At 41.9% G+C, this 26,606-nt stretch overlaps 1 protein-coding gene across 1 annotated transcript; it reads left to right on the top strand.

Moving 5' to 3' along the window:
- The first annotated feature begins 4,122 nt into the window (after positions 1 to 4,122).
- LOC120403543 (small nuclear ribonucleoprotein F) lies at positions 4,123 to 4,486 on the top strand. The gene has a single exon (XM_039534733.1). The coding sequence runs from the start codon at positions 4,186 to 4,188 to the stop codon at positions 4,444 to 4,446; it is 261 nt and encodes an 86-aa protein (XP_039390667.1). The 5' UTR covers positions 4,123 to 4,185; the 3' UTR covers positions 4,447 to 4,486.
- The last annotated feature ends 22,120 nt before the right edge of the window (positions 4,487 to 26,606 follow it).

Genomic DNA, 26,606 nt, shown 5'->3' with positions numbered 1-26,606 from the left:
ATTGCTTCATAAAGGAGTAGGAGGGGGAATTAGGAGCTACTGGCAGGGACTGGAGCTGCCAGCTGTGAGCATGAAATGTGTGTCTGTAACTTTAAGTCTTTAAATCATGATTTGAGGACTTCAGTAACTCAGACAGAGATTAAGGATTTATTACAGGAGTGGGTGGGTAAGGTTCTGTGGCCAGCAATGTGCAAGAGGTCAGACTAGATGATCATAATGGTCCCTTTTGACCTTAAAGTCTATGAGTATATGAGTCTATGTAAAATATATAAAAGTGCTAAGTATTGCTAAAATATAATTATCGAGAGTACACAAAATGAAAGGGACAATTACAGAGAGAAATAGGAGCCAGTCTAATTTGCTATACCAGCTATTAAAAATGATTGAGAAGTTACCCCTCTGCAAATACCCTTTATTATCTTGAACATGTGACCTTAGGTAATGAAAGCAAGCAGATGTCACATTCCTTCAACAGGAATGTAGGTTTGGGCAGATGGAAATATGTAATAAAATAGCCTTCCTGAGACAAAACAAAACAAGTTAAAACAGTCATAAAATTATGGTGATAAAGGTTACATAATATTATGATTTGATAAATATATAATTTTTAAATTCCTAGGCACACAACTTTTTCTCTTGTAAACGTGGAGATTGTCACATAGTGTCTGCACAAGATACGTGCCTTTCTTCCACAGTTACAGCAGAGAACAGAATCTAGCATGACAAGAGTGGGTCAGGCAGTAATTATATCCATGGGTATTTCGGGGACATTCATTCAAGAGTTAAAAAATCTTTGGGGAGTTCCTTCCTGACAGAGAGATATTTCTTTGGTAGAAATATTAGCCTTGATGGATAAATCAAAACCCCCTAAACTCTGTTTGCCTGCATGGAGATAAAATAACTACCATACATAGTAGGGAAAAATTTTCAGAGTGCCACAATATCACTCCCCACCTCCTTCTCAATTCTATTTTTGACCATAACTGGAAAAAACTTAATTATTCCCAAGAAACAAATGTTTCCCTACTATTTGTAAAGAGCTTAGGGATAGGAACTGTTGCGCATCACTCCCTCTCTACTGTGGAGTCCTTGGAGGGGATCGAATAGCTTCTGTTTATTCATCTTTACTAGCATAACCGGCTGTCAGCAGATTATCTCCTTCTGGCATTGAGATGGCTCCTTTTCACCATAGGCAGCTGCAGAAACAGCAGAGATTTTTGCTGATTTTTGGTTTCCTAGGTCACTATGTCTGCTTTTGGCTGGCTAGTGTGAGCTGTTTGTTGAGGGAACTCCCTAGGAGGCCAAGCTGTATACTGAGTCTCTGATTCATATATGAAGAAGGTAGTGGTTTAATTCTTTAAAAAGAATCAAACAATTTCTTCTCTCAGTATTGGAACAAAAATATACAATATTATCACTTTGTCTACACTTGAATAAGATGGAATTCCATTATCCCCCAAAAATGTGTTTAAAGTCAGAGATATCTTAGGTGGGATTGATGCATTTGATTAGACTGGGAATACTTGAGGTGTGCTGGGTTGCAATAGAATTATTTAATATGAGCTAGGATTGCCTGAGAGGAGGCAGTCTAATATTATTATTATTTATGGTAGTGTCCAAAAGCTCCAGTCCGATCAGAGCCTCATTGTGCTAGGCACTGTACAAACACATATCGCCAGATTTTCTAGTCTGCTAAAGCTGCTTTGCCTCTTGGAAGTCACCATGGGGTGAAGTAATTCTGCACTGCTCCTTACCTGGGCCTACACAGAACAACTGAACACCTAGTTATTTATAAACTACCTATCATCTTAATATCTAAGTGATAGGCTGGGCTGGAAATATTGAGCAAAGAACAAGAGATTAAAAAAAAAAATCTATGAGATCATCCAATCCATCTCCCAAGAGCCAAGGCAGGAATGTTCCCCAAGACACATTTCTAGTATTTTCTCCCAGTCTAGTTTAAAAGTCCCAAGTGATGGGGCTCCCACAACTTCTCCTGGGAGACCAGTCTACAGCATCATACATCACATTGTCAGGAAGATTTTCCAGAGATTCAGCCAAATTTTTCCCTTTCTTAATTTCATGCCATTTTTCCTAGTTATATACCTGTGTATCACACCTCTTGATCTTGCAAGTCCTTACATGGTGAACAACAGGGAATGTAAGTTTGTTTCACACCAGCACATGTGGAGGCTACTTGGAGTAAGTATGTTTAAGCAGAAAGTGTGATCCTCTGTCTTGGAAAGTGTGTGAGGTCCCTTATGCAGCTGTTCCCTTACTCTTAAGAGCTCAAGGTTAAAAAAAAAAAGAGGTGGAGTATGGATGGAGAATAAGCATTTCAAAAATGACATGAGTTTTAGGCCTTGTCTACACACACAAGTTATAATAGTTTAACTCATTTTAGACACTTATTTATTCAGTCAGTGCAATTCCCTTGTGTGGACCCTTGTAAATCAGTTTCAGAGCACCTTTAAAGTAATATAAAATTTCTTTATACTGATTCAAGAGTATCCACACAAGGGTTGCACCAATTCAATTAGTTTCTAAACCAATTTTATTAAATTGATACAACTTTTGTGTAAAGACAAGCCCTAAGTTTGATCCTCAATATATCTGTAAGGCTCTTAAATATTCACTCCCTTCTTAGGCCTCACTTCTGCTGCAAGACCTGAGGAACTTGGCAGCTGCACAGCAACATCCCATTAATGGAGGCTAGAAGTACCCTGTGCTCTCTGTCCAGCTCATCACTTTCTACCGTATGTTAATACACACAGGACTCCTCATCTGTACTGGGCAGGAAAAGGGACTACATAATTATTCTCTTTTGGAATATGTGTTGATTCTTAGCATGTTCCTCTTTATTAATCTCTTAGGAAAAAGAGACATATGTAGCTCTTATCGTTCTTCGACAGTCATCCCTTCCAGTTTCCTGATTATTTTTGTTATTCTTCTCTGAACAGCCTTCAGCTTGTTAATATCTTTTTGGCAACATAGGCCTAGATCTGCAAAAAGACTTAGGCACCTAAGTCTCAGGTTTAGGCACCTACGTCACAGTTTTGGCTCCAGTGAAATCCACAAAACTCCTGCCAAACCCTGTAGAGGCCTACGTTTTCAAAGAAAAAATTCCCTAGGTGCCTATGTCTCTACCTCTGAGCACGCGCACTGCTGCACCCCCTAGCCATCTGGACGCCTATCTCCCAACTAAGCCCCAGAGTGATTCATCAGTTGGGACAGATAGGCATTTGTGGGCATAAGTCGCATATAGGATTGGACCTGGCAGGCATGTTCAGAGGCTGCCCGGCTCATGAGGTTCCATTCAGAATCTGTCTGGAAGAGGTGTCCTGTTATAACTTTTAACCTAGGGGCTAGCGCACTCATCTGGAACATGGGAGACCTAGTTTCAATTTGCCCCTCTGCTTGATGGGACAAAAGGATTTGAACATTTTCTACCTACTGCAACCACTGAGCTATGGGATATTCTGATGTGGGGCTCCTTCTATCTCTCCCGTTTAAGCTATTCCACTGTGGCTAAATAATGAGAAAGGGTTGAAGAAGGGGGTCTGGATTCAGGGTCCCTCAACTCCCACATAGGTGCCCTAACCACTGGACTACTTGCTTAGAGGATTGTGGAAGTGTTTGGGAACATATCTGAGAGTGGGTGTGCTTTGCTGTTTTCTCTGTTTCTTTCTGTTGGGCAAGTGGGGTTTGTTTTTTTTGTGTTTTAGTTTTGTGGTTGTGGGTATAATTTCAGGGCTTATTTTGTTTTAGCAGACTTTTGTCTGCCCTCTGGGCTTACATGGCCAGCCAAAGGGAACAGAGGCCTCAGATTGTTGTGGATCCTGAGGGCTTCACCCATAATCATGGGTTGTGGATTTTGCTTCCAGACTCTGCCTCTGTGGAGTAGGATGTTCTAGCTCTGGGGAAGGTGACTGGGTTTAAAAATGTGAAAACTGCTTTTTGCATGATCAACACTATTGTGTTTGTTGCCTCTCTTAGCCTTGTTGAGCAGGTGGCTGTGGAGAGGATTGTTCTGTGGGATGGGTGTGTCCCTTTGTGCCCTTCCCAACACCTGCAGTTAAAGTCACTATCTAGAGACCTGCTTTTCTCTTAGACTCCGGCGGGCGCACGTGCGGCCCTGCGAGTAATTTTTGTTTTTACTGCTGCCTTGTGCCAGGCCGCGTTACCATGAGCTTGCCCCTGAACCCCAAGCCCTTCCTGAACGGGCTGACCGGGAAGCCGGTGATGGTGAAGCTGAAGTGGGGGATGGAGTACAAGGGCTACCTGGTGTCTGTCGACGGCTACATGAACATGCAGCTTGCAAACACAGAAGAATACATCGATGGTGCATTGTCAGGACACCTTGGTGAAGTTTTGATAAGGTGTAACAATGTCCTGTACATCAGAGGAGTAGAGGAAGAAGAAGAAGATGGGGAAATGAGAGAATAAGTTTGTATATTTCTGGAAAATAAGGATCAGTTTTTCACAACTTTAAAAAAAAAAAAAAAGTTATGGTGATTATCACTAGCCCTTCTAGGAGGATTCCTTTGGGCTGTAAAGCCCCAGGGGTTCAGCATGTCTCATCCTTCATAGGCAGGTTTATGAGATAGTAAACAATGCTTACGAAGTGTTAAAAGTTTCCCTGAAGTATAGGATTGGGGAAAGTGACTACATAGTGTTTGTTGTAACTGAGAACATGGCCTGTTTTTGTTGTGGGAGGGTGACATGTTCAGTTAATCAGTACCCTGAGACGAGGCAGGCTGTCCCTGGGAATGTTCACCCCATGCCTGGGAATGTGGACGTTTCTGAGAGTAAAGCACAGCATGAGGTGGCTGTGGCAGAGACTGGGTCCCAACAGACTCCAGGTGTCTCTGGGAATGTTGATTCTGGGGAACTAGTCCCCCTTTACAACCTGCAAAGATGGTATTATTTGTTCTGTGGCTCCTGACTCAGTGGCCTCTTAGTCTGAGCCTGTTGCTATGGCATCTGTGGCCTGGGCTTAGGATTCTGACTTTCTGGCAAAGCCTTACAGCACAAAACAGCTACTGAAGGTGGAGAAGGCTCCAGTTTCTGAAGGTCCTGCAAAGCAGGCTAGTTTGCTCTGTGCAGTTGGGAAGCACACTGTTGACGGTGGTTCTTTGGTTGGGGGCATGGAGAATTCTCAAGTTTTGCCCAATCGGTCCCAGCAGTCCCCTCCCTCCAGTCTCTTTGACATTCCCCCCTTGAGGTTGGTAGGGCTTCTGAATCTGAGTGTGTAGGGAATGAAAAAGTCAGATTCTGTGGGTCCTGAACTCCCTGAAAGAGGTATATACCTCTGTAGCGAGGCGGTGGGATACCCCACAGCCCCGCTGAGGGATGAGCCTCCCCTAGCACCAATGTGGGCGGAGCCAGTGGATCCTATACCCGCCCCCCAGAGGTCACGGTGCAGGACAGGAAGTAGAAAAGCCCTGCTGCAAAGCTCAGTTAAAAGCAAGCCGCTGGAGAGGCCAGATGTCTGTGGCCTAGCTCCGGGTTAGAGGACGCCGGCCAGCCGCGGCCGACCCGATAACTGGCCAGGCCAGCTGAGCCTACCCCTCGCCAGCTACCCCGAGGAGCCGAGCCTACCCTTCGCTAGTTACCCGGAGGAACCGATGGTGCTGGGAACCGCCAAGGATGCCAGCCAAACCCAAGTACTTTACGAGGGGGAGTCCGGAAGTAGCCTGGGGGCAGCCGACCCTGGCCTGGCCGCAGCAGGGCCAGAACCAATGTCAGTGTGTTGCACTCAGGATCCCCACTGATGCAACAGCGAGTCTCCTGCCACTGCTAGGGCCCCGGCTGGGATGCAGTGGAGTGGGTGGGCCTGCATCCCCCCTGCCACCCCACTTACGGGTGGCAGTCTCCCCCTCGCACCAGACTGTGTGTTTGCTGCCCTGCCCTGACCTAGGGCCTGGGCTTGTACTGAACTACTGGCTCAGCCCCTGCTTAAGGGCCTGAGCTCCTGACTGTGTGTTTGCTGCCCCGCCCTGACCTAGGGCCAGGGCTCCTATTGAACTATTGGCTCAGCCCCCGCCTAAGGGCCCCAATCCTCTGCCTGCCTGTTTACCGTCCAGCCCTGTCCCAGGGCTTGGGCCCAGAGTGAACTAGTGTGAGGCAGTGGGATGCCCCACTGAGGGACGAGCCTCGGCCGAGCCCATCTACAACCTCCGATGCTATTTGTAGGTTTCTGGATGAGACTAAGGGGAAACATGGAGTAGAGGTGACAGATTGGTTTCCTGACCTTAATCTGTTTTTGTTTGCTCAGTTTACTGTGAGATGCTTCTCTGTGTCTGAATTTCACAAACAGAAGTGGTACAGATTGGTCGTCATTTTTTTTCAAAGTGCGTGTCTCTTTGAACAATGGAAATGTTGGGAATTAATAGATACTGGAGAAGTTGGTAATTTTTGTTTGAGGTGTTCACGGCGTGTTTCTGTGTCTGTCTTTTTCTTATTTTTTCTGATGAATACTGGTCTGATGGACAATTTTGTATGTGGCTTTCTGAATGTGAATGCGTGCGGGGACATTAAAAGAACAAATGGCTCTTTTTGAGTACCCGTCCCAGAAAAAGGTGGATATTTCATTTTTGCAAGAGACTCACACAGATGCAGGTAACCAAACTAATTAGCCTGCTGGTTGGAGAGAAGAGGTTTTTCTGAGCCATGGGTCTGCTGTAAGTGCAGGACTTGCCCTTTGTGGACAAGGTGAAGCTTGATTTGGTGGTTGTGCAGGAAGTTATCCCTGGCTGTATACTGACAGTTCAACCAACTTTTGAGCAATGTCAGTGTTTTAGTGTGTGTGTGTGTGTGTGTTTTTCAGAGCTTGGGTGCTCTTTTGACAAATTGTTTGACAAGTGATATTTTAATTTTGGGGGTGATTTTAATTGAACTCTTAAGCAGAGATTAGATAGGAAGAATTTGGAACCACATCCACTGCCTGCTCAGCAACTTGCAACTCTTTTATAGCCTTCTGACCTGACTGCTGTGCGTAAGGGTGAAAAATTCACCACACAGCAGTACACCTTGTTGAGTGCTAGTGCCAGCTCTTTCTCAATGGCCTGTTTGGACCGTTTTTATGTTTTTACTCATCATTTCTCTCATTTGCATTCTAGTTGTATTCTCCCTACTGGGATTTCAAATCATGGTTTGGTCTTATTTGTGTTGTCTATTCCTTCTATGCAAAACTGTTATCATACTGGCATTTTAACACTCGCATACTACAAGATTCTCCCTTTCAGGACACATTTTGGGGGAGCCTGGGTTGCCTCAAAAGATCTTTTCCTCTCCTTGAACCAATGGTGGGAGGTGGGTAACATAAATTTTAAATGTTTTTGTCAGCAATACACATAGCAGACAAACCTGAGTCTTCACCAGAATATGGAGTTAGAGTTGGGGATCATGGAGCCTGAAAAAGCCTTTCATGGCATTACTGATGCTGGATTGCATGACAGCTTGAAATATAAAAAACAGCTCTTGTGGGACCTGTTAGATAGGGCCCGATTTCAGGGCCTTTCTCAAATAGATGCACCTACTCAGTCTTTCTTTGACCTGGAGAAAAACATGTGGAGTGGAAGATGATTGGCCACTTTAAGATGACATCAGGCCAAGTGCTTTCAGATCCTGTGGGGTTTAGGAACTTTGCTGTGGATTTTTTTTCTCAGATATGTATGTGGTGGAGCCTATATGTCCATCTGAGACTTAGTGGCTCCTTGAGGACCTTTCTAGGATCTCAACATTGGATGTAGACGGACTTGAACAGGAGCTGATACTCTCAGAATTGACTTCTGCCCCAAAGGGCGTTGCTCCAGGGAAGGCACCTAGTATTGATGGTTTGTCTACTGAGTTTTCTAAGGTCGTTTGGACCTTTCCTGGGCCTGACTTGCTCCAGGTTTTTCAGAAAAGCATCAGAGAGACGATATTGCCACTCAGATATCAAACAGTTCTTACTCTGTGTAAGAAGAGGAACCTTGGAGAGATGTAGAATTGGAGACCCGTATCTCTGCTTTGTGCCAACTCTAAACTTTTTTCAAAAGCCTTGGCAAATAGACTGAAAACTGTTATTGGTTCAGTCATGCATCCTTGATCTGACCTTTTCTGTCCCCAACAGGCCTATTTTTGATAATTACATCCCACAGTAGGAAAAGATCTAGGCCTCAAAAATGTTTGATTTGAATATTGGGTTCATTTCCCTTGACTGAGAGAACACCTTGATCATGTAGATCAGGGATATTTGTTTTGCACCCTTTGTGCTTTTGGGTTTGGGCCCAGGTTTGTCTCCTGCATTCAGTTAATATATAAAGTCTACTTAAGGTGAATGGAGTTTTGAGCACCCCTTTGTACTCTGTAGGGGAATCAGATAGAGTTGTACCGTTTGCGTTATTGTATGTTTTTTCCATCAAGCCTCGGTTATGCATGCTGTGTAAATGCCTTTCTTTCCCTGTTCCAGCTTGTACTCTGGTGATAGTCTCTGCATATGCTGACGATATGACTGTGTTAATTACTCATGATTACAATGTCCAGGTTTTGACTGAATGTCAGCGCTCTCTATTTAGCAGGCTTCCTTAGCTTGCATAAATTGGCGGAAGAGTGAAACACTCCTGCTGGGACCTTGGGTGATCTCCCCACTGGCATAGTCAGAGGATGGGGCTATTGTGGAGCCGAATTGGCTTGAAGGCACTCGGAATTATGCTGGGACAGGATGATATTTTGGGTTGGAATTGGAGGGAGTTATGGAAAAGTTGGAGGGGAGGTTGCAAAGGCGAAAGTGGTGTGTACCTCAGTTCTCCTTCTAAGGGCAGGTGTTAGTCATTGATAATTGAATTTTCTCCATGTTGTGGCATAAGTTAAAGTTTATGAACTTTTTCTGGGATGGCCATCACTGGCTGAGACAGAGTATTTTGTATCTGCCCGTTGTGGAAGTGGGTCTATAGCTCATTAATCTTTTGAGCAGAGTCACTACTTTTCAGTTACAGTCTCTGCAGCAACTGTTCGGGGATGAGCCTGTTCCTTGGAAGCAACTGGCCTTTGCTTTTCTTTGGTAGGTAGGGAGTTTGGGTTTTGATCAGGCACTTTTTCTTTTGGACCCTAGGTGCCTCAATTTTGAGGTGTTACCTGTTTTTTATCAAAGCCTTTTTAAGGCTTGGAGATATTTTAAGCTGAGGACACAAGATAGGCAGCTGGAGTTCCCAGGGCTGCTTGCTGTACCCCTTGTTTATAACCCTGCCATGAAGATTCCTAATCTTGTTTCTAATAGTCTTGTCTCTTCCCTCACTGCAGCACATGTAACAAAACTCGTTCATTTAATTGATTTTACTAATTTTACATGGGTCTCAGCTGATATCTTGGTGGTCAAGGTTGATTTTCATTCTGTTCTCCTGGGTTTCTCGGTTTTTATCAGAGGTGGAATCAGCATTTCGTAGGGGCAGTATTGCCAGTCTAGACAGTTACCTCCTTGAGTGAACCATTCCTGATTATACTTTTATATATATATTTTTTCCCCTGCATCCCATTCTATTTTCTTGCTGTTCCTCCTGCTACAGATTGGGATGTTGACAAGCCTGGCAGCTTACTTGTCTTCAATTGTGGTTTTTTTTGTTGTTGTTTGGTTGGTTGGTTGGTTTTTTTTTTTTTAATTTACGTTTAATTGCTTAGGCCATAATCATTGTATATGCCTGTGGTAAAGATTCATCATTTTTGGATGCTTGTTGATTATCCCGATACGGTATGGAGAACACAGCTTCTAGAGGCAGATGCCAGCCAGCCAGCCTGGTGAACTGTATACGAGCCTCTGATTGCAAAGAGGATGGATGATCTCCAGTGGAGAATTCTTCATGGAGTCATTTCCACAAATGTGTTTGTGCATTGACTCTGCAGGTGTCTGTGTCATGTCCTTTTTGTGACACGGTGGAGACTGTTTTGTATATGTTTCTTACTTGTTCCAGATTACAGCCATTTGTTTTACCTCGGGGTATTTTTTGGTTATTGTCTCTTGATTTTTTTTCTCCTTTTATTTTTACTGCTAAGTACAGGTTCACAAATACATCTGTAGTATGCCTTGGAAACGTTATTTTTGGGTCAAGCAAAGATGGCCGGGGGGGAGGCGGGGGGCGGTAGTTAGGTGCTATTGACACAGCATTGCAACACCTAGGTACCTTTGTGGATCCCACCCATATTGCTCATAATACTGTAACACAATATTCCATGTGCACTACAGAGCTCACAGACCTCTACAGAGAGTGATTATGACCTTCCTGATCCATGACATTATTTCTTTGGATATTATTTATTGGTAGCATCCAAAGGCCCCAATCATTAGAGCTCTTTGTGTTAGATGCTGTACAAACGTAAGACATTGCCCCTTTCCCAAAGATCTTACAATCTAAAAAGACACATGAAAAAGTGGGGGAAAGTGATAAAACATACCAGTACAGAGTTCAGGGCAATGTTAGATATGTATTTCGTTAGCTTCTTTATATTTATATATAAAAGTTACCCTCAACTGCCCACTTCCAAATTGCTGGAGTTTTCAATTTTAACTTTTACCCAGCCTAATTTCTATTTTTATTTAACACAACCTATTTTCCCCTCTATTTCACTGTTGCCCATTGATTCACCATGTTTTTTTTTTATTTAGTTATTTTAAGAATAAAAATACAAAATTCCTCTTTGCAAAAGTTCAACCAAAACTCTCAGGCATAGCCCCCCACATTGAGAATACAACCCACACTCTTAATTAAAAGGCTCTCTCTGTGCATCTGTCTGTCAGCAGAAATGAGCAGAGGAACAGTCTCTAAGGTTGCAAAGGAAGTTCCCATATCTGTAAAGGTGCAGCAACTGGAAAAAGTCCCTGACCTTCCGGGAAGTGGTGAGAACTCTTACCTCATGTGGTTGATCCCAAGAGTGTGTGGATGGTTGAGGTTGGATAGTGAGGCCTAAGTTAAGGTTCTGAGGGGGTGAGAAAAAAGGCCTACAAAAAATTGGCCGACTGACAATAGACAGATTCAGAGCATAGGCAATGTGTATTTATTTTTTTAAAGTAAGTATTCAATGTTTGTATATATTTTACTGATCTCCCTCTCCTTGACTCTCCATATATTACTTGTCTTTGGTGGGGGGGAAATAAAGTCATATGCCTACTGCTTCCCTTTTTGTTTGCAGTATTGTTGCAGCTGTGTTGGTCCCAGGATATTAGAGAGAGAAGGTGGGTGAGGTAATATCTTTTGTTGGACCAACTTTTGTTGGTGAGAGAGACAAGCTTTCAAGCTACACAGAGCTCTTCTTCAAGTGAAAAGATATTCCCTCACCCAGAGTGTGTCTCTAATATAATTTCCCTGCTAACTTTTACATACAATTTGTATCCTGTACCCTGTCCCTTTGTCTGCTTTTTGTCTTACACTGTAAACATTTCAGGGCAAGGACTGTGTCTCGTGTGTTAATAACCTGAATCACTATGGGGACCTGATCTGACTAGGGCCTTTTTGGTGCTACCTCAAAACACACAAATAAATAATATTTTCACCTTTAAATAAAGGATAGGAGAGTCAGTGATTCCAACTCGGGCCTGGTCCCTACACCTAAAACAGGTCAACCTGGCTACCTCGCTCAGGGCTGTGAAGACTTCGTCTAACCCCCACCTCCAAACGCACTGTAGATCCAGCTAAATCAATCGAAGAATTCTTCCATCAACCCAGCCACCATCTCTCAAGTGGGTGGATTTACGATAGCGAAGGAAAAACATCTTCTGTCACTGTAGTAAGTGTGTATGCTATGCAGCTGTAGCATTTGTAGTATAGACACACCCTCATTCACTGCAGTAAAATATAGCTAGGAACACACTTATCTTCTCAGGTGGATATCATAGTCTGTTTCATTCTCTCTCTCTCTCTCTTTTTGTTTGTTTCAAATTTTCCCTGATTCTGTTGGTTCATTCTTCTGCTGTAATATTTTGTTTTCCTCAACTGAGTCAACTCATTTTCCTTACAGACTTCTTCTCAGACAGTTTACACTGAATGCTCATTGCCTATTCCCTTTTCTCATGGTCTGTTCCCAATCCTGTTCTTTCTCAAGGGGATCACGCTGCTGTAATTACACTCTCTTCAGACCTTTCTTTTGTCAGCTACCCAGCTCGACTTGCCACTATCCCTAGAAGTCATAAGTGCTGTCACACCCAACTGTCACCCTCCCATAGTGCTATCCCCAACTACATTTTCCTGTCAGACTTCAGCTTCTCACTTCCCAATGATCATTCTTGGATTTTATTTCTCAACTGTCCAGTCCCCAACTGTCACTCCTGCCATTTTCAAATATCACTAATAGTGGTAATTCCCAGCTGCCCACTCCACTTCCCTACTTACTGCCTGCTCCCCAACTGTCAATTCCACCTGCACACTCTGTCACTACTGATTACCCATGCCCCAACACTCATTCTCTATTATTCCCAGTTGACCAACTATAATTCACTGTCACATGTTGTCTCCCCCATATATTGCCTGCAACTGTCAATATCTGCCAGCTCTTCCACCCCTGAAATGTCAATCCCCCAGCTCCAGTTGTCCCCTCCAACTGTCACTTCCTGTCACCCCCACTGGCGCTCCATACTCCCCAACTGCCACCTGCCTAATATCACTCCCTACCATTTCCCAGCAATTGTCACCCCAACTGATATTCCCTCTTACCCTCAACCTAACTGTAACTACCCAACTCACACAAATGTCACTCACTTTCATCACCCACCCACCCCTAGCTGAGATTCCCCACATACTGAGCCATGAAGGACATCCCACTCCCGTGCTCCATCTGGCAAGGTCCAGGAAATGGCCCGAACTCCCCATTCATCCTCAGCCTATGTTCCCCCTTCCTCTCGTTCTCCCTGGCCTTGTCTTTACTGCTAAAAAAGCTGCATTTTTTGCCTCAGGGTACCTAACGCACATGAGCTATCCCATGGTAAAAACAGTGAAGACAAGGCACTTTAGTTTTACCTCACAGTAAAATTAGGCAAGGTCAACCCCAGGTAGGGGGACAGTGTAGACAGCAAGGATCGGAGAAGAGAGGGGTAAACGGGGAAACTGATTGGTACAGGGCAGAAGAGAGGAAATGGGAAAACTGAAGGGCAGTAGAGGTGGAAGGAAGCAGAGGAAAATGGGGAAATTGGGGTTGTGAGGGCACCTGGGATGATATGGACAATGGGCTAGAGGCAGGAGTAGAGACAGAAAATAGGGTGTGAGGAAAGAATAGGAGTAGGGGGGGGGGTCCAGAGGAGATCAGGTGAGATGGAAAGCAGGGGAAGGAATAAGAAAAGAAAGGAAACGGCAGACATGTTATGGGGGAGGAGAGACTAGAGGGAGGGAGTAATTAAAGGTGAAATTCAAACTGGAAGCAAGGAAGGAAAACACATTAGAGGTAGAAGAGAAAAATATAGGCAAAAGAGATGTGAAAGAAAACAGTTCCAGAAGAAATGAGGGAGACTACAGGAGAAAATTGGGGGGGGGGGGGAGAGAGAAAAAAAATTGGGAGGCAAGAGAACAGGAAAGAAAATAACAAATAAGAGACTTCAGTGATTCTAAAACTATATTACAAAGAAATGGTTACAATTGTTTAAATTCTGCAGAAAAGATAAATCAAAACATAGGAGATAAACGGGGAAAGAGAACAGTAAGGTAGGCAGTGTTTTTTATAATCATTCTATAAAAAGTCTGATGCTGAATGTTTATCAGAATTTTGTAAAATTTGTTTGATATAAACAAACCACACACACACCTTTTAAAATATTGAAAACATTCCAAAACAAGGCTGAGCCATCTCCCCCGTCCCAAACCTCGTTGTAAAATCCATGGTACACTGTAGGTTCCTTCACCTGCAAAAGAGGCATCATCCAAAACATTACATATTTTAGTTGACTGGCAGTAGAGAGGAAAGAAGATCCCTCCATGTGTAAACCCCATTTCTTACCATAACCTGTCTCAGGCAGCAATACATCTTCCAAACATTCACTGCAGTGAAAGATATGGTAGATTGGAACTCACTTATCTTTTCAGGTGTATTGCACAGTCTGCTTTCCTCTCTCTCTATTCTCACTTTCTCCCTGGTTCTGTTTTTGTTTTTTTTCCTTAATCTCTCTCTCTTTCCCTTTCTTCAGCTAACTTTCACTGTCTGGTCACTGATCTCATACAATTTACTCTATTTCCTACTCTCCATTCTTCTTTGGATTTTACCAATCTTATTCCCATGCCTGATGGGTGCCCTGCTGCTGTCATTGTCCTTTTATTTATGTCTCTCCCTTTCTCTTCAGCTGCCCAACTCTAATTGCCATCTTCCAGCTACCAGTCTGCCACTATCTATCTGGTTAAGCAGTTAAGTTGCACCCATCACCATATCTGAATGCGTTCCCCAAGTATCATTCATGACCTCCATCCCATGGAACCTTCTCTTTCCAATATTCCACCCTTTCTATTTAAAGGTCATCATCTAAGACATTTCCTTTGCTGTTTGAACAGCAGTAGAGAGGGAACCAAATATCCCTCTATGTATAATCCAATTGCACATCTCCAGACATTTACAGTTCTTACCCAAATTCTCTGATCTCTGGTCCCCCTGTTTGTAATTCAAAAGGTCTTTTATCTCTACTGACCTCCACCTCTGATCCAAATTATTTTTGATCTGAGCTAACTGATCTCTGATCTAAAGTGCAGAATTCTTGATTTCTCACTCCTTCTCCCATCATTCCATATAGGCTATTTCCCCATCCTGGAATGACCTGTCGTGTGTGTGTGTGTATATATATATATATATATATATATATATATATAATATATTTTCCCCTGCATCCGTGATTTCTGATTGATTGTTGACATTTGAAGGGCTTGGCTACACTTGCGAGTTACAGGGCAATAAAGGAGCCCCGTGCGCACTAGCTCACTCCCCGTCCACACTGGCAAGGCATGTGGAGCGCCCTGACTCCGCAGCTAGAGTGCTCCTGGCACTCCACCTTGGTGAGAGGAATAACATTTGCTGCGCCCCCGCTGGAGCACTGCGTTGCCAGTGTGAACGAGGTGTTGCATTATTGCGCTCTGATCGGCCTCTGGAAATGTCCCATAATCCCCTAAAGTCATGTGTCCACTCTCGTCATTGTTTTGAATCACTGCAGGAATGCGGAAGTGCCCTTTGAAAGCTCCATTTCTGACAGCCGGCTGCTTATCTGTTCTGAGACAAATCAACCGTGTGTGTGTGTGTGTGTGTGTGAGAGAGACGGGGGGGAGATGGGGGTCTGCTGCTCTCTGAACTCACAAGAGAGCATGCTGACATGCTTTCAGCCCCCCCCAAAACCCACTCTCTCTCCCTCCACATACACACAACACACTCCCTGTCACACCCCACCCCACCCCATTTGAAAAGCACGTTGCGGTCACTTGCATGCCGGGATAGCTGCCCATAATGTACTGCTTCCAATGCTGCTGCAAGTGCCACAAATGTGGCCATGCCAGTGCGCTTGAAGCTGTCAGTGTGAACAGACTGCAGTGCTTTCCCTACTGCGCTCTCCGAAGGCTGGTTTAACTCAAAGCGCTCTACATCTGCAAGTGTAGCCATGCCTGAAGGTCAGACAGCCAGTCAGCAACCACACAGCAATGACAATGTATTGCTATTTCAGTCTCGTAAGCACCATGATGTTTACATGTTCAGGAAGACAGAAGCTCTGTTTAATATAATAGACATGTGAGCAAGGAAAAAAATCTTGACTGAAGCCTGCGAAGAGATTAACATATTCCTGGGACAACTAAATTGCTGGAACCCGCCCTTTTTACTCTTCCCAGGGGCTAAGAATGAAGGGCTAACGGCAACGTGCTCTCTTTGAACCATCCTTTTCTAGATAGATCCTGTGCATGTGGTATATACCACATGTAGATACTAGGGCTGTCAAGCGATTAAAAAAATTAATAGTGATTAATCGCACAATTAAAAAAATTAATCGTGATTAATCACGCTATTAATCACACTGTTAAACAATGATAGAACACCATTTATTTAAATATTTTTGGATGCTTTCTACATTTTCAAATATATTTATTTAAATTACAACACAGAATACAAAATGAACAGTGCTCACTTTATATTTATTTTATTACAAATATTTGCACTATAAAAAACAAGAAATAGTATTTTTCAATTTACCTAATACAAATACTGTAGTGCTATCTCTTTAAAATGAAAGTTGAACTTAAAAATGTAGAAATATGTACAAAAATAACTTCATTTAAAAATAAAACAATGTAAAACTTTATATCCTACAAGTCCACTCAGTCCTATATATTATTCAGCCAATTGCTCAGACAAACAAGTTTGTTTACATTTACAGGAGATAATGCTGTCTGCTTCTTGTTCACAGTGTCATCTGAAAGTGAGAACAGGCATTCGCATGACACTGTTGCAGCTGGCGTCGCAAGATATATACATACCAGATGTGCTAAAGATTCATACGTCCCTTCATGCTTCATCCATCATTCCAGTGGACATGTGTCCATGCTGATGACAGGTTCTGCTCGATAACAATCCAAAGCAATGTGGACTGACACATGTTCATTTTCATAATCTGAGACTGATGCCACCAGCAGAAGGTTGATTTTCTTTTTCTGTAGTTTCTGCCTCAGAGTGTTGGTCTTTTAAGACTTCTGAAAGCATGCTCCACATCTCATCCCTCTCAAATTTTGGAAGGCACTTCAGATTCTTAAGCCTTGGGTCGAGTGCTGTAGCTCTCTTTAGAAATCTCACATTGGTACCTTCTTCGCGTTTTGTCAAATCTGCAGCGAAAGTGTTCTTAAAATGAACATGTGCTGAGTCATCATCCGAGACTACTATAACATGAAATATATGGCAGAATGCCAATAAAACAGATCTGGAGACATACAATTCTCCCCCAAGGAGTTCAATCACAAATTGAATTAACACATTATTTTTTTAACTATCATCATCAGCATGGAAGCATGTCCTCTAGAATGGTGGCTGAAGCATGGAGGGACGTAGGAATCTTTAGAGCATCTAGTATGTAAATACCTTGCGACGCCAGCTACAAAAGTCCCATGTGAATGCCTGTTCTCACTTTCAGGTGACATTGTAAATAACAAGTGAGTAGCATTATCTCCCGCAAATGTAAACAAACTTGTTTGTCTTAGTGATTGGCTGTACAAGAAGTAGGACTGAGTGGACTTGTAGGCTGTAAAGTTTTGCATTGTTTGGTTTTGGAGTGCAGTTATGTAACAAAAAAAATCTATATTTGTAAATTTCATTTTCACGATAAAGAGATTGCACTACAGTACTTGTATGAGGTGGACTGGAAAATACCATTTCTTTTATCATTTTTAGTGCAAATATTTGTAATAAAAATAATATAAAGTGAGCAGTGTACACTTTGTGTTCTGTGTTGTAATTGAAATCAATATATTTGAAAATATTAAAAAATCCAAAAATATTTAATACATTTCAATTGGTATTCTATTGATTATCAATTAAAACTGTGATTAATTATGATTTTTTAATTGCAATTAATTTTTTGAGTTAATCACATGAGTTAACTGTGATTAATCAACTGCCCTACTAGATACCAAATTGCCTCCCCATTTATGATCTATCAGAAAGGAGAAACTAAGTCAAGGCTGTACTCTAGTAGCCCAACTGACTGTTGCCCTGCTCCTGGTATAGTCATTTTCACCAGTGCAAAGTGAAATGCAAAGTGGGTATAAAACTCTATCCTTCTGATTTGGTAACATTTTGCACTCACTTTGCATTGGTATACATTATTGTCCAAAGAGAATTGGGTTGCAACTGCTCAGTTTTACTCTTAAAAAATCAGATATTGAAATCTTTGTTTTTAACTTCTAAATGTTTCATATTTCTGCTGCTGTGGCAGTGACTTCATGATGACTGTCTAGGAAATGCTTATGCCACACTCATCACCATGACATTTGAATATGTATTTTGGAGCCACTGCTTAGTGATTCCTACTTGCTTAACATCTTATGTGTAATCTGGCCATGGGAAGGAGGGTGGGATTTAATGCAGTTTGGTATTTACAATTGCAACTACGTTCTTACAGATAGGGATGCCTCTTCAGACAGCAAAGATATGTTAGCTTCATCAGACACCCAAAAGAGACTGTAAAATCTATTTAAAGGATTTGGTACTGATGCCTAGGGCACCATGAACCCATGTCTAAACAGCAAGTGGAGTTGTGATTGTAGCATAGGTAGGCATACCTGTGATAGCTTTAATCTAGTTAGTACAGATAGCTAACAGTAGTGTAGACATGTTGGCACAGGCTTCAGCATGGCCTAGCAATCTGAGTATGCGCCCCAGGATTCCCAGTGGGCTTGTAATCAGGTGGCTGGCCCATGCGAAAGGCCATTCCACCACGTCCACATTACTGTTGTTACCTCTGCTAGCTAGACTAAAGTTGGAGTGGGTATGTCTCCCATCTATTGCAGCTCTCCTGAAGATAGCTCGTTGCTTCCCCTACCCCTTCTCTTCATCCAGTTCTTGTCGCACAAGGATACTTCCAGCATCATGTAGTGACATAGGACATAGGTTTAAGCACTGAAAGGGAGTGCATATTCTGAAATGCTGCATTTCAGACAGGCAGCAGGGAATAGCAAAACTTTATGGAAATGAGGAGATCTAGATTCAAATCCTATTTTTACCATCAACTTGCTTTGTGTGAGATCCACTTCACTGGATTTCTCTGTCTATTTTTCCCTTATGTAAATAAAGGGAAAGTGACACGTAGGCACTATTGTAAAATCTATGGATGCAAATCACTGTTTCAATGATTACTGTTGTGTGTGTTTTTTTTTTTCAAAACATGCCATTTCCCTTTGTAATGTTGGATTATGTTATGGAAACAAAAGTATCTCAGTATAAGGTATTAGCTTTCCTAAAAAGAAGGATTTCCTTAGAGTTAGGCAGATGCTCTAACACATGGGTTTGTAGGATTAAGCTGCTGAGATACTATGGTGATGGGAGCTATAAAGTGCCTTGTTATAGAGATGTGACTCAGACAGTCACCTGGCTGTTACCTTAGTATGTGACGTGCTTCTAACAGCAAATGCTTGTCTAATGTAATGTCTGATGTCTAATGACAATTTGTAAGTAGTCTATGATAGTAGATATATTTCCTTGAAATGATGCTCAGACTGCACTGGGGATTTCATAATATAGAAATTGTACATAAATTAGAATCACTGAGGAATGATGGGTATATTAGTATAAACCAGTGTGCCACAACTCTATCACATGACACACTGTTAGTGCTCAGAGATTTCAATGCTGTGAATGGCTGTAATAGAACTGGGTCTGAAACTGTGATAGGTCCCTTTAGTTCAGGTTCCACAAATGACACTACTATCTTGCTTTTGACATTGTCTGCAGCCAAGGACTTGTCTGTTATGGGCTCATGGTTTAGCTGCCTTAATAACCATTGGTGAACCTAGCTTTCAAATAGGGGATGTGCCCTGAAGAAAACTGATCACAGCCTCATCTCACCATATCTTCAATGTCGCAGAATTACCAGCAAACTCAGACCATAGACTAGTTGTTGCTCAGCTCTCAATGCATCTTTCAACTCCTCGCAAGCCAGATGTCCACTAACGCTACAATGTTCAGCTTCTTTCTGAGGAGCCTGTTGAGCCATGAAATACACACAGGGTGTTAAGGATCACCTACGCAACCTCAATATCCTCTCAGACTGTGGAGATTGCCTAGAGTGGTATATGCTATATTACACGCAATCACTGGAATAATTGGCTTCAGATAGTTGTACAAGAAATCATGGCTTTCTGAAGAGGTGTTTCATATATTAGCAAAAGAGGCAAATGTATGTAAGCAGGGAGATGTCCAATAATGTAAACATCTGACTGGCATTTTCCAGGCCATGGCAAAACATGACATAAGATCTATGTCAGCTGCCTGGCTGACGAAGCAGAGGATGGCCTAAAGAACAAGAATCTGCGTCCTGCTTACAGAGTCATCATGCACCTGTCTGGCAACCATAAACAAACTTATAATATCCTCATTATGAAACAAGATGGATCTCCCTACTCATCGACGGATGAACTCCTGAACAGATAGATGACAAATTCTGAAAGCATGCTGAACCATGGACCTGCAGATGTCTGTCTAGAGCTATGTGATCTGGCAAACTGAATAGTTGCAGATCCAGGGATGAACGCTGATCCTTCATCACTCGGAAGTACAAAAGGCCACCCAAAAGTTACAGAATAGACATGCTGTTGGACCTGATGATATTCCATCTGAGCTATTCAAAGGTGCCTTGGAAGCATCAGCCTGCATCAGCTGTTCTTGTAAGTGTAGGCATTATGCAAAATACCATCAGAATGGAAAGACAGCATCATTGTCTCTCTGAACCAAGGGCAATGTCAAGTGTGGCAATTACAGGCCAATCTCACTGTTATCGGTCTCTGGAAAGGTCTGCTCATGTTCTGCTGGGTAGGATGCAGCTGCTCGTTAACAGACATCATTGTCCACAGCAATCACGTTTCTCTGCAGGGTAATCAATAATGGACGCTGTCCTTACCCTCAGCTTCTGGCTGCACTGTACAGAGAATTTAACTTCCTGCTTTGTGTGGCATAGATCGAAATCAAAGTGGCTTTTAATTCAGCTGATAGGTCAGCACTTCAGCTCGCACCAAAAATAATGGGGTCCCAAACACTCTGCTAAATCTGTTGCACAATCATCACACCAGTACCAGTGCAAGGGTGGGCATTAGTTCATGCCTTTTGCCATGTTTCTACACTACTTAAGGTGTGCAGCAGGAATGCATTCTCACTCTGGCACTATTCTGTCCAGGTATCAACTGGATATTAGGACTTGCTGATGCACAAGTCGGAATCAGGGTTGGTCAAACAGTCTTGGTTGGTAAAAACTATGTCGACAATGCTGCCTGGCTTGTGGAGAAGTCAGAGAATTTCAGCCCTGCTTTCTAAGGTCTCCAAGATATTGCCTGCACTATGGGGTTGAACATCTCATGAGAAGACCAAGGTCCAAAACTTCAGAATCTGGAGCGGGGCCACCAGAAGCCCCAGGGCAGGTGGGACCTGCCTATGTCACAGTATTTCCATCTATAAACATGGGATAGTGTTGCTTGCCTTTCTTTTTTAATAACTTTGAGGTCTATCGATTGAAAAATGCTATATAAGAGCTTAATATGCTCTGTGGCCTTTTTTGTGATGAACACAACTTATGTGGCTTAATAGTTCAAAACTAGAGTAAATTAGGGTAAAAGGATTATATACACTATTAATCTTAAGGCAAGCATTTGCTTCCAGAATTTATCACTATAAAAAACAGTGCATTCGATCAATTTAAATGCACTATCAAGCATTTAACGTGAAGTAATTTAATTGCAATCTTAAAATACTTGTTGTGCCAACTAGTGTTCACAATATAATGTATATGTTACCGATAAACTAATCCCATGTGAGACATCCTATAAAATAAACAGAATTATCACGAATTAGAAACAGTTTTTCATAAATATTTTGGGTTAGAGTTTTAAAGTCATCATTTAGGGGTTGTCAACACTTAAAACGCTGTAGCAATGCAGCTGTGCCACTGTAGCACTTCAGTGAAAATACTAACTAGGCCAATAGGAGTGCTTCTCCAGTTGGCATAGGTAATCCACCTCCCCGAGAGGCTGTAAGTAGGTTGATGAGAAAATTCTCCTGTCGACATAGTGAGCGCTGTCTACACTGGTGGGTTGGTCAGTTTAACACTGTCATTCAGGGATGTGGATTTTTCACATCCCTGAATAACATAATTATACCAACCTAATTTCCTAGTGTAGAGCAGGCCTGAGTAACCAGTTAACCAGTCTTAAGGCTTCCTGGGTTAAACTATCCACTCTTTGGATTAAAAACATTTGCTGTATCATAACACCCTATGTTACCTTGATTAAAACTTCAAAGAGGCACATTATTATCACAGGGAAAAGTCAGTACAGCCTGAGATACACACCTTCCACAAGTAAAAGCACTTTGGATACTCGTGGATGTTTTATATATTTTTATATCAATCTAGATCAGAGATTGTTCTTCTGAAAATTCTGTGCATATTGGTTACTTCCATCATTCTTGAAAACACATCTTCATTGGATTATAAAGGGTCAAATTTACCTTTGCTCTCAGGGCAAAAGGCTAGGTGCTACTTCAGTACAAATGAATGATAAGAACACCGTTGTTTCTGATTCTTTTTTGCAAGCATCATGAAAATCAACTAGGGACATTTGAATCACTATTGTAGATGGAATATGTGACTCAGAGACGATTTTTTGCAGGATGGTGTGTCTTTATTCCTGGCTGCTTTATGGTGTTTAAGAAGTGATTTTGTTGATGTTGTTGTCTACATGGTAGCTAGTTTTAAGAAGGAATTCACTGCTTAATAGAGCTGGTTGAAAAAATTCTGATAGAACTGTTTTCCACTGGGAAATGCTGATTTGATAAAACTGAAATTCTGGGGGGGAATGTATCAATGATGTCAAAATTTTTGATGAAAAATTATCAATGTTTTTCATTTTGATAATGTCAAGTACTTTGTTTTGATAAAGTCACATTGTTTAATTTCAACTTTTTTGCTTCAATTTTGCTATTATATAAAAGCTAAAATGATCGATTCAAAACAAAGCACTTCCACCTTTCCAAAATGAAATGAATCAATAGGATTGTTTTGACAGCTCTGAAACGAAATTTTTCGGAAATTTTGTTTCATGAGAAATTTCAATTTTCCGTTCCAATTAGCATGAATGGACATTTCAAAATGTTGACGTTTCCCATGGAATGGAAATTCTGAGTTTGTTACTGGTCCAATGTGAGCAACAGCATCTGGTAATGGCAGAGTGGACACCTTATTGGACATGCATAGAGAGTGCCCTGTGCTGCCTCATGGCTGTTACAAAATGTTTGCATTGTTATGACTGAAGATGACCTTCTATGAGCTGCAAAGTAAAAAACTTATAGCTGTAATGAAATCAGTTATTCGCATGTGTGTTCTCTGCAGCCTCTCTATTCCTAAGGCGCATGAAGATCCCTGAGTTTGGACTTCTGTACTGGTGCACTGGGTATCTTGTAACATTACTTTCATTTTTATAGCTTTGGGCATATTTTAAACGTGAGGCCCAGTTCTATCTTGCAATGCAGCCCCTTTAAACTGCCAAAGCAGTTTAAGTTGGACCATAAAGAATGCAGGAATATCCCCTGTGCAAGATATCCCTGGCTTGAATACAGCTTTTGGGGTGGCCCAATGCCAGCCCCCTTCTCAGTTCCTAGCGTAGAGGCTGTGATGTGAACAAGAGGAGGCAAGGTTGAAACAGGAGGAGGCATTCCAGAGGATGGGGAGTGGCTGAAGTCCTCTGCACTGTGGCCAGGCCTGTCAAGAGAAATTTGGGGCCCCAGGACATCATGTTCATTGGGGCCCCACTCCCTCCCATTTCATTTTATTTATACAGATGTTACAGATGTTTTAGTTGACCACAAGCTCAGGGGCCTGATATAACTTTCCCCCTTTCCCCGCCCCCTTCACCCCTGGCTGTGGGCATTCTCTGCTTCCCATGGCACATGCGTCTCTAAGAAAAAAAGCATTAAGTAGAGCTGCCCTGAGGTCCTCTAACTCACTGAGCATAGTCAGACCCCACAGCTGCCCCAGAGTATGGGGAGCGTGCCTTTTATGCACTGGAACAGAAGAATGTAGAACTGGAGCCAAAAGTTTCAATGCAAAAATCAACAGATGCATAGATCTATGTATGTCTTGCAACATTGCAATAGCTTGTACTTGGAACGGATCCTGTCGATGACTTTGCTTATGAGGACTTATCTATACCTCCCAAAGATCCTTTATTTTGAGGACCATCATTCATAACTGGGTGACTGAGCAACAAAATGACAGATGAAATTCAGTGTTGATAAATGCAAGTAATACACACTGGAAAACATAATCCCAACTATTTGTACAAAATGATGGGGTCTAAATTAGATGTTACCACTCAAAGAAAGGGATTTTGGAGTCATTGTGGATAGTTCTCTGAAAACATCTGCTCAGTGTCCAGCAGCAGTCATAAAAGGTAACAGAATGTTAAGAATCATTAGGAAAATGATAAATAATAAGACAGAAAAGATCATAATGTCACTATATAGATCCATGGTACACCCACACCTTGAATACTGCATGCAGTTCTGGTTGCTCCACCTCAAAAAGATACATTAGAATTGGAAAATATAGAGAAGAGCAAAAAAAAAAAAAGAAAAAAATGATTAGGGGCATGGGTATCACATAACACAAGAACCAGGGTCACCCAATGAAACTAATAGGCAGCAGGTTTAAAACAAACATACAGAAGTACTTCTTCACACAACGCACAGTCAACCTGTTGAACTCATTGCCAGGAGATGTTTGAAGGCCAAAAGTGTAATTGGGTTCAAAAAAGAATTAGATAAGTTCATGGAGGATACGTCCACCAATGACTATTAGCCAAGGTGGTCAGGGATGCAACTGCATGGTCTGGGTGTCCCTAAACCTCTAACTGCCAGAAGCTGGGACTAGACAACACTGGATGGATTGCTCAATAACTTTGCCCTGTTCTGTTCAAGCACCTGGCATTGGCCACTGTTAGAAGACAGGATACTGGGTTAGATGGACCATTGGTCTGACCCAGTACGGCTGTTCTTATGTTCTTAACAGCCCCTGACATGCTGTGTGACCTTATGCAAGTTACTTTACTCACCCTTTGTCCTTCTTGTCCATTTAGACCAATGATATTCAGACCTCAGTGGTTCAATAACATAGTAAAAGAATCCTGATTGGTTAATCACTTAGACTGGTTAATAATTAAATCACACAGTGTTTTAATATCATGTGCTGGAGACACATTAAAGAGCCATTTGTAGCTTGCAAGCCTCAGTCTGAGTATCACTGATTTAGACTATAAGCTCTTCAGGGCAGGGAGTGTCCCCTACTATGTTTATGATCACTGACTAGCACAACAGGGCACTGATCTAGATGTGATTTACTTAAAATAAATTGCAAAGGCCCTTGAAGATACAGGTGATTGATTATTTTGCTCCTTAATAAACGTGACGGATTTAAATTAGAGTATCCATTTTTCATTCATGCTGTCTGAAGTGATATTTTTTTCTGGGAATTGTAAGTATGGAGGTGACCATACTGTCAATTAATGTGTTCACAACGAGGACCTCCCATCTTTGTTAAAGAATTGTAGTAAACTCAAACATCTGTTTGTCATGACTGACTACAATTGGGTATGTTACAGGTACATCATTGGCTTGTAATTTCTCAGGCTGTACATTCCATTTATTGGGAGTACTAATGGTATCTGAGATTGTGTATTTTCTCTTCTAATGCTTAGTATTTCTATCCACATTTTTTATTTTCTTGGACACTCCGTCAAAAATATGTAAAAATGCTCTACTCACTTAGCTTCTCTGACATATCTCAAAATCAAGTTATTTAAGTTTCTACTCAACTTTGGTGAGATGATATTGGTCTACATATTTTATAACTATTTTCTTTTATGCTTATGTTTAGCTAGAAGCCCTTTCCGTAGTTCAAGGGTGACTTGCATGCAACCTGTGAGCCAAATGCACTCTATGGACTTTGATTTTCCACTTCTTCAATGTGGTGCTATGGTGTGCTCAAACTACAGGTCTGAGCATGCAATGAAACGAGAAGCAACATCTCAATATTAAAGATTAGGTGGCTGCAATCATCTCTAATGTATACAGACAAGGTGTGGCCTCCTTCTATGTGCTTATATAGCACTATCACCATGTAAATGGCCCCCTCTGTAGTTCCTGAGCTGTTAAGTCAGCTTTCAGTTGGGCAAAGCATAGGCTTCCCCAGTCCTATTTGTTTCTAGATTCTCATGTTTTCTTCTTTCCATATTACAGCTTCCCCTCATTTCTTGAATATAGAGTTCTCTTTCTGGCTAGTCCTACGAACTCCTTATACATTTTGCAATCTCACTAGAGCATGGAGGTAACCTAGAGGCACCATAAATGGTGGGGTTTTGCTTGAGGATTGTTTGATTCTTGTTTTATAATAATACATGTTTTTTTAAGGTTCTGTAATAAAAATGTCATATAATTTGGATTATAATTAAACACTATGCAAACCATTAAATATATAATGAAAACCCTGCTTACCTGACCCCTCCATAGGCCAGCTCTGGGTTCCAGCAGGAGTCAATGGCTGATATGACATGTCCTGCATAATGCAGGTTGGGAATGTAATTCAGACAAGAAGCCAGCAATTCATAGCAAGGTGGAACATCTCACAATCTTAAAAAGAAAGAAAAGTTAAGTTAAAAATATAATCTGCAAGCCCACTACCTTCTTTTCATTCAGATTGCTCTTCAAGATTTGCACTGCTATGATGCCTACAAGAAATCAGCTAACCAGTAATGATTACTAGCTTGAGGAGAAGATGAGGGGAGGAAGGCATGTCAGCTGATTTTATTTATATAAGAAAAAATGTTTCAGATGACTTGAACCATCAAGCTTTGCACACCTCTATCCATGTAAACTTATTA

The sequence above is a fragment of the Mauremys reevesii genome, linkage group 4, assembly GCF_016161935.1.
Source record: "Mauremys reevesii isolate NIE-2019 linkage group 4, ASM1616193v1, whole genome shotgun sequence".
Classification (NCBI taxonomy): Eukaryota; Metazoa; Chordata; order Testudines; family Geoemydidae; genus Mauremys; species Mauremys reevesii.
This window is presented reverse-complemented; position numbering and strand designations above follow the sequence as displayed.

Coding starts and splice junctions, on each gene's coding strand:
- LOC120403543 (XM_039534733.1), top strand. CDS start 4,186: ATGAGCTTGCCCCTGAACCCCAAGCCCTTCCTGAACGGGCTGACCGGG.